Source organism: Triticum urartu, chromosome 3A (genome assembly GCF_056163025.1).
Source record: "Triticum urartu cultivar PI428250 chromosome 3A, HENAU_Tu73, whole genome shotgun sequence".
NCBI classification, from domain to species: Eukaryota; Viridiplantae; Streptophyta; class Magnoliopsida; order Poales; family Poaceae; genus Triticum; species Triticum urartu.
In genome coordinates, this window is record NC_141875.1 from 323,362,331 (window position 1) to 323,370,062 (window position 7,732).

The 7,732-nt window shown below is 57.8% G+C and overlaps 1 protein-coding gene across 1 annotated transcript; it reads left to right on the forward strand.

Annotated features, from left to right (window-relative positions):
• The first annotated feature begins 3,902 nt into the window (after positions 1-3,902).
• Positions 3,903-5,849, forward strand: LOC147979589 (uncharacterized). The gene is made up of 4 exons (XM_087516766.1): positions 3,903-3,990; positions 4,069-4,266; positions 4,357-5,177; positions 5,262-5,849. Exons 1-4 carry the CDS (start codon positions 3,903-3,905, stop codon positions 5,847-5,849), a joined length of 1,695 nt encoding a protein of 564 aa, XP_087372892.1.
• Positions 5,850-7,732: the final 1,883 nt, after the last annotated feature.

Here is a 7,732-nt window from a genome sequence, read left to right on the forward strand (position 1 = left end):
TGTCATTCTGAGGGACCGAGGAACTACCGGCAGCTCCTCGATCCACCGACTGTCATGCTTCTGCAGCATATCAAAGGTTCTCGTCTTGAGTCCACACAGCACTTCAGCGTTCACCCTCTTAGCTTGTCCATTGCTCCGGGGGTGTGCCACAGAGGCAAATGAGATCTTGCATCCGAGGGCATGAACATATTGCATGAAGGCGCAACTCGTGAACTGGGTACCTTTGTCGGTAATGATCCTTGCCGGAACACCAAAACGACACACCAGTTCTTTCAAGAACTTGCTAGCTGACTGAGCAGTCACCTTTCCCACGGTAGTCACTTCCGGCCATTTTGTAAACTTGTCGATAGCAACAAACAAGAATTCAAAGCCCTTGATTACTCGTGGGAAGGGCCCGAGGATATCGAGCCCCCAGACTGAAAATGGCCATGATAGAGGGATTGTTTGAAGAGCTTGGGCAGGGAGGTGGGTTTTCTTGGAATGGAACTGGCAGGCTTCACATTTGGTGACTAGCTCGACCGCTTCTTGGAGGGTTGTGGGCCAATAGAATCCTTGACGGAATGCTTTCCCAACTAATGCCCTTGATCCAATGTGGTAGCCGCACATGCCTTTGTGTATCTCAGCCATCAGTTCCCTTCTTCCCGGTAGACACATTTCAAGTTCACACTGTTGGGCCTCCTTCTGTACAGAGTGTCATCGACAAAATGATACATGCTGGCCCTCTGGCCTACTTTTTCAGCACCATCTAGGTCACCGGGTAGCTCTCCAGTTTGGAGGAAGTGGACAATGTGCCTTGCCTAATGCCGGGGAAACTGATCCACGAGCACCTATGGGACACGGCGAACCGAGCCCCTTTCGGTTCGGCGGGGGCGGAGATCGCGCAAAGAGCAGATCGAGGCGAAGCACGCGAGCTGTTTACCCAGGTTCGGGCCGCACGGATGCGTAAAACCCTACTCCTGCTTTGTGGATTGTATTGAGTTCTTGCTCGGGAGCGCGGAGTGCTACAGTACACCCCAGCAGCTAACGAGACCGAGCGTGAATGAGTGTTCTCCCTCCCCTACGTTGCGCATGGGCCTCCTTTTATATGCTCAAGGGGTCACCGACAGGTGGCAACATAGACAAAGGGCAAAAATGGAAAGGTGGTGGTTGGTACAACTACTTGTACAGTGTATCATAGCTAACCCTGGCGGTAGGGGACAAGGGCATTAAATGCCCGTCTGTGTCGCCCAAACAGTACAGAAAGGGACCGCCAGGGACGCCACCGTTCGCCACGATGGCTATCTTGTCAGCGCCGCTTGCCACTGCACACCGCTGGCTGCACGGCCTCCCGCCACGTACGCCTGGAAGGGCCCCAGAGCGACACGTTGGTGGAAGTGCTGGAGCGCGTGTACAGAGTGGGGGCTTGCTGCGGCAAGCGCCTTGCCGCGGTCGTTGTCTTGTCGCGTCCGGGAGCTTGTCGCTCATCGGGCCTTGCCGGGGCGCGTGGCGCGCCGCGGCAAGTTTCCTTGAGATGCCTTGGTTGGCCTTCCCGGCAAGCTCCTCTTGCCGGGGTCTTGTATGCCTCGGTTGGCCTTCCCGGCAAGCTCCTCTTGCCGGGGTCTTGTATGCCTTGGTTTAAATACTTTGTTCTCGAATGGCTCCACAGGAACCACGGAGGACCTTGGCGGTCACCCGGCAAGCCTTGCCGCGGGATGCTGCGACTGCCCATGCACAAGTTCGGGATACTAGGGTACCCCTACTCTAGTACACCGACAGGAGCCCCCGGGCCTGGGCCATACACGGTGCCGAGCGCTGTTGGGCCAGGCCCAAGACAGGGCACGGGCACACGCGGCCTAGGTCACGCCGTATCTTTCTCCGTATCCACCGCGCCCTCCCCGAACGGCACGCGTTGATTGCGGCGTCGCGGGAGAGATCGTGGGTGGTATCTTTACTCGAAGGGCGGAACGTGCGCCCCCTCCCTCTTTATAAGCAGAGGAAACAGGGGCAGTTCGCCCATTCGCCTGTTATTGCTTCCAATCTCGAAAACCTCCGCTGCTCCCCCGTCTTCCCAAAGCAACAAGAGAGCAGCGCTCTGCCCCTCCCACCGCCACCGGCACCACCAACGCCGTCGGCCTCCTCCACCACCTTCACCATGGCTCCGAAGGGCGACAAGGGGAAGGCTGTGAAGTCGACCGAGGCGCAGCGGCTTGCAGTGCTGCGAAAGGAGTGGGCCATCTTCCCCCCAAAGCTCGGCGCGAAGGAGCTGCGGGAGTACTACTACCTATTTTGGTCGACGGAGACGCGAGCTCATCCGAGCACGAAGGTACTCCCAGCCTCTGCTCATAAGATGGATCCGAACGGATATCCCTTCTTCGTTGTATTCTTCTACTACGGGCTCTGCCCACCCTTCTCCGAATTCTTTTGTGACATCATGAACACCTATGGCCTCTGCCTCCTTGATTTCACCCCCAATGTCGTCCTGACCATGGCAATTTTCGCACACCTTTGCGAAAACTTTGTCGGAGTCCACCCAAACGTAGCTCTTTTCCGTCACTTCTTCATACCCCGGGTAGAGAGAGGAGAGCCCTTATCCGGTGGAATCGCCTGGGTCTCAAGGGCCGGCAAGAAGGAATCTTATCTGGAGGGGGAATTCCGCGGCAAGTGGGAGGAGTGGAGAGCAAATTGGTGTTGGATTGTTGAGGAAAACCCATAGCCATTTACCGCCCGGCGCCAAATAGCAGCAGTACGTGGCAGCGACTGGAGCTACGTGGCCCTGGAAGATAGCAGGCTGAGGATTGCCGTTACTAGGATCCAACGCCTCAGGCTTGCCGGACTCACAGTAGGCGCCGTTGGCGCAGACTTTCTTCGCCGCCGCATCGCCCCCTGCAGGAATGGAGGAGGCCTGCCTGGGAGTTCAAAAACACGGCGGATATCATGAGGCTGCGCCCGGGGCTCAACTACAACTTCACTGTCTTGGAGCTCAACGCGATGCTTCAGGAGCTCTTCAAGTATGATCCTGAGCACCCCGAAGTATTTAGGTTGCCGCAGGGCGTCGTCCCGTTGTGCAACAACTCCGCGCTCGACCGCATCCGGGCAATGATGCCGTTGTGCGACTCGCACGGAATCGAGCCAACTTGGCAAGAGCCCGAAGACGACGTCGTGCAGCAATTCTTCGACAACCTGGTGGAAGTGGCGGTCCGCTCCGACGAGAAGGACGACCTCACCCGCGATACCACCGAGGCGGAGTTGAAGCGCATTGCCACCAGGTTGGAAGAGGCGGCGGCAGCCGCAGCGGCAGGCGAGTTCGGATTCACCTTGGAGGAGGCAGCGGCAGCAGAGGCGGCAAACCGTGCCGAAAGAGAGGAGCTTGCCGGCAAGAAAGAGCTTGCCCGACAAGAGGAGCCTGCCAGCAAGAAAGACCTTGTCGGGCGTGACGGCGAGCCGAGCGAGCCCGCCGAAAGCGCGGGTGGCTCGTTGGAGATCAACTCCTCGTCCTCCTCATCCTCAGACAGCACGCCGCAAGCAGATCCTCCATCCCCGCCAAGAAGGCGTCTCCGCAAGGCCGGGGACGTAGCGGAGCGGCAGACGGGCCAACAGCCGCCGCGCCGCGCGACTCGCTCCACCGCGGCAAGCACTGTTGCCGTGGGAGCGTCTCACGCTGCCGCAGCAACTGGAGCGGGGTCGTCTCAGGCCGCCACCACCACTGTTCCCGCCAAGCGGCCAAGGGGACCTGACTTCGACTTCTCCGCGTTCAGCTCCGACGAGGAAGAAGAAGAAGAGTAAGTTTCCCTTGTTGTACTTGTAGTTCTTCAATTCTTGCTGTTGTGCCTTGTATCTCATTTGCCTAGCTCCGAACTCATTCCTTTTCAGGACGCTGGCCCAGAGAGCGGCGAAGAGAGCCAAGATCCCGGTGATCAACATTGATGACCTGCCCACTCCGCCAGAAGAGGGTGTGCCTGAGATCACCTTGCCGGACCCGGCAATCACTCTCCAGAGCAGCCCCCAGCGTAAGCACATGGTTTGCTTTCCGCCGTTGGGCGCGCATGGATGCTTTTTCTTTGCTGACATCTTGATTGTCGATTTATGTAGGAGCAGAGCAGCCCCACCAGGAGCGTCCGGAGACAGCCCCCGGCATGCCATCTGCTTCGACTACGCCGCCAAGGGAAAATTCTCCGGCAAGAGATTCTCTGTCAAGGGGGAGTTCTCCGGCAAGGGGGAGCTCTCCGCCAAGGGACAGCACCAGCGTCCCCCCGATGACAGAGACTACGACCGCCGAGCCCAGCTTGGGTAATCTTCTTGCTTCAAAAATTTCCCTTGGGTTCTTCTTCTTTTCTCTTGGATTTTTGCTTGACTCTTCTCCCCTTTTTCGGCCGTCAGATCCATCTGCTCCGGAGCCAATGGAGACGGAGGTTGCCGCCAACGACACTGCTACCCCCGAAGGAGCAAACGGTGCGGACGATCCCGCCGGCGACGAGGCCGCCAAGGCTGCCGCCGCAGCAGCAGGCGGGGGATCTGGCGATCGTACTGACGACCCTGAGGCCGCAGGAGCGCCAGGCGCTGCACCGACCGCCGATCCGTCCGCCACTGCCGCAGCGCCAGGCTCCGAAGAGCCCCAGCCAGGCGTCTACCTGAAGGCCGGCGATGGCATCTTCATCAACCTCCCCTGGGCGTCAAGCTCCAGGGCGCCGGTCGAGGGAGAAAGCTTTGACGGAGAAGTGCTCGCCTCCGCTGGGCTGACAGTGGTCGACGCGCCGAGCAGCAGCAGCGGTGAGCCGGAGGAGGAGCGGCTGCTGCGGAAGCTGCTGTCACTCTACCGCGCGCGACAAGCCAAGCTGGAGTCCCGCGAGGCGCTTGTCACGAAGGCGGGAGTAGACATCGAGAAGCGCGCGGAGGAGCTCGGGGGTTTTCACCAGGAAGCTCTCCGGTCTCTGGCAAAGGAGCGGGAGCAACTTGCCAAAGCGCAGCAGGCCTTCTTCCTCGAGAAGGCTGAAGTCGAAGAGCAACAGCGGCTTGCCGCTGAGAAGTTGGCTGCGCAGGAGGGCGAGCTGTCGCAGCGGAAGGTCAGCCTCGACAGCCACGAGGAGGAGCTTGCCGCGCGCAAGCAAACAGTTGGCGTGGCCCTCAAGGAAGCAAAGGACGCTGCCGCAGCTGCCGAGGCCGCCAAGAAGGAGCTGGAGACGAAGGTGGTGCAGCTGGAGGCCGATCTCAAGGCGAGCAGCGAGGAGCTTGCTGCGCTCAAGATTGAGCGGGAGAAGGACGCCCACAGCAACTCCGAGCTGCAGGCTCGTCTCGCCGAGAAGGGCAAGGAGCTCAGCGCTGCCAAGGACTCCAACGCAGGTCTTGAGCTGAAGCCGGTCAATTTGACCAAGGCGCTGGACGGCGCCAAGGAGCAGGAGGGGGCCTTGAAGAAGGAGATCGAGGCCGACAAGGCGCTGCTGGAGAGTGCTGCCACCACCCAGAATGCCTTTAGGGAGACGGTGGAGCACTGGACGGAGAGCCTTGTGAATGCTGCCGCAGACATCGACAAGGAGCTGGCGCAGCTGGGAATGGAGGATCTCGGGTATCCCTCCGACGAGAACCTCCAGCCCAGCGCCAAGCTTACCCTGTTCTTCAAAGGCGTGGCGACGGCGCTCCAGCGGCTCCGGGAGAGGATCCCAAAGCAGCTGGCCGACGAGTCGCGCAAGATCTGCGCAGGAGCTCTTCAGAAGGTGCTGATGAAGGTGGCCTTCCGCAACCCGGGCCTCCGCCTCACCAACGTCCTCAGGACCTTGCCGCCAGATGTCGATCTAGAGGAGCTCAAGGCCCTTGTCGCACCCATTGTGGACAAGGTGAGCGGGATCAAGAGGATTGAGGGCGATCGCGCAGATTAGGCCGCCTGTTTGCTTCTTTTTCTTGTCACTGCTGGTTATGTCATGAAAACCATCTGTCAGAGCCGCGACAAGCTATTTTGTAATATAACTTTATTCTGGGTAGTAATTGCTATGTTATTCCCTTTACTTGATTCCTCCCTTTGTATGTTTTTGCCCTACGCTTTTAGGGAACTTGCTGGCGCAGGCACACTTTCCGCGAGCGCTGAGTGCGGGACGTCAGCAGCCTGCTGGCGGTGCCGCTACCGACAAGAAACCTTGTCGCAACTAGCTGCAGCTCACTTAAGTTGTTGAGCGAACTCGAAACAAGGTAAGGGCGCGACTAGCTAAGCAACTAGTCGCAGCTCACTTAAGTTGTTGAGCGGACTCGAAACAACGTAAGGGCGCAACTAGCTACGAGTTGGTTCCTCCGCGCACAGGTTTTCCATACAAAGCACGGTCGTTCAAGGGAGATAACTTAAAAATTAAAAAATCTGATTGCTCAAGCTTTGGCAACTTAGCTTTTCTGTTGTTTGCTTCCCGGCAAGGTGAAACTTTCTTGAATGACGCCTGGTCCATATTCTCTTCTCCTCCCCCCCCCCCGGCAAACTTGTCTGCGAGGGAACCTTCCTTTCCTTGAGAAAAAAGAAAGAGGAGAAAATAAAGATATGGAGCCTTATGGCTCGTTATTGCTTACCGGGGGTAGGTGCTGCACAAAGTGTCAGATAAGACATGCAAAAAATAGAAAGCATGAAATTGACAAGATGTGTGGAGCACATGAGCTTTACTTATGCACGGGGTCTGCGCCCGGCTTTGTACAAAGGATTACATGTAACAGCGGCAAGACTTGTATAAAAGGTGGTTGCCGGAACGGGTTCTGGCAACCGCGCCTTACGGGTAAAACTTACGAAGATGCTCAATGTTCCAGGAGTTGCTCACCGGAATGCCATCTTCGGTCTCAAGGCAGACAGTGCCAGGCCTAGTGACTCGTTTCACCCGGTAAGGGCCTTCCCACTTCGGCGTCAACTTGTTGGAATTCTTGGCGGACTGAACGTGCTGAAGAACAAGGTCGCCTTCCTCGAGACTTCTGGCGTTGACTTTGCGGCTATGGTAGCGGCGCAAAGCTTGCTGGTAGCGGGCAGCTCGCACAGCAGCCTGAAGATGGTCTTCCTCAAGGAGCAGTGCGTCATCTTTTCGCAGCTGCTCTTGCTCAAGCTCATCATTAGCGAGCACTCGAGGTGACCCGTATACGAGTTCCGTGGGGAGAACTGCCTCTGCTCCATAGACTAGAGCGAAAGGTGTCTGTCCAGTGGCTCGATTTGGCGTCGTCCTGATCGAGCAAAGAGCCACCGGCAGCTCCTCGATCCAGTTTCTTCCGCACTTGTGCAGCCTGTCGAAAGCTCTGGTCTTGAGCGCACGCAGCACTTCAGCATTTTCCCTCTCCGCTTGACCGTTGCTTCTCGGGTGAGCAACAGAAGCGAAGCAGACCTTGGCGCCAAGATCTTGGACGTACTGCATGAAGGTGCGGCTCGTGAATTGCGTACCGTTGTCGGTGATCAACCTGTTAGGGATCCCGAAGCGGCAAACCTGAAGAACTTGACTGCTGACTGTGCTGTCACCTTCCTCACTGGTTCCACTTCCGACCACTTTGTGAACTTGTCGATTGCAACGTACAAGTACTCAAAGCCCCCGACAGCTCGGGGAAAGGGGCCGAGGATGTCGAGCCCCCAGACCGAAAATGGCCAGGATAAGGGGATCGTCTGGAGAGCTTGAGCTGGCTGGTGTATCTGCTTGGAATGGAACTGGCACGCTTCACACTTGGTTACTTGTGCAGTTGCATCCTGGAGGGCTGTCGGCCAAAAGAAACCTTGCCGGAATGCTTTGCCGGCAAGTGCTCTTGCGCCAAT

Bases quoted from the DNA above. Each gene is read 5' to 3' on its own strand.
- LOC147979589 (XM_087516766.1), top strand. From the start codon at position 3,903: ATGACCTGCCCACTCCGCCAGAAGAGGGTGTGCCTGAGATCACCTTGC. The intron at 3,991-4,068 runs GCACATGGTTTG...CGATTTATGTAG, and splicing joins CAGAGCAGCCCCCAGCGTAA to GAGCAGAGCAGCCCCACCAG. The intron at 5,178-5,261 runs GCCGATCTCAAG...TCCGAGCTGCAG, and splicing joins CGAAGGTGGTGCAGCTGGAG to GCTCGTCTCGCCGAGAAGGG.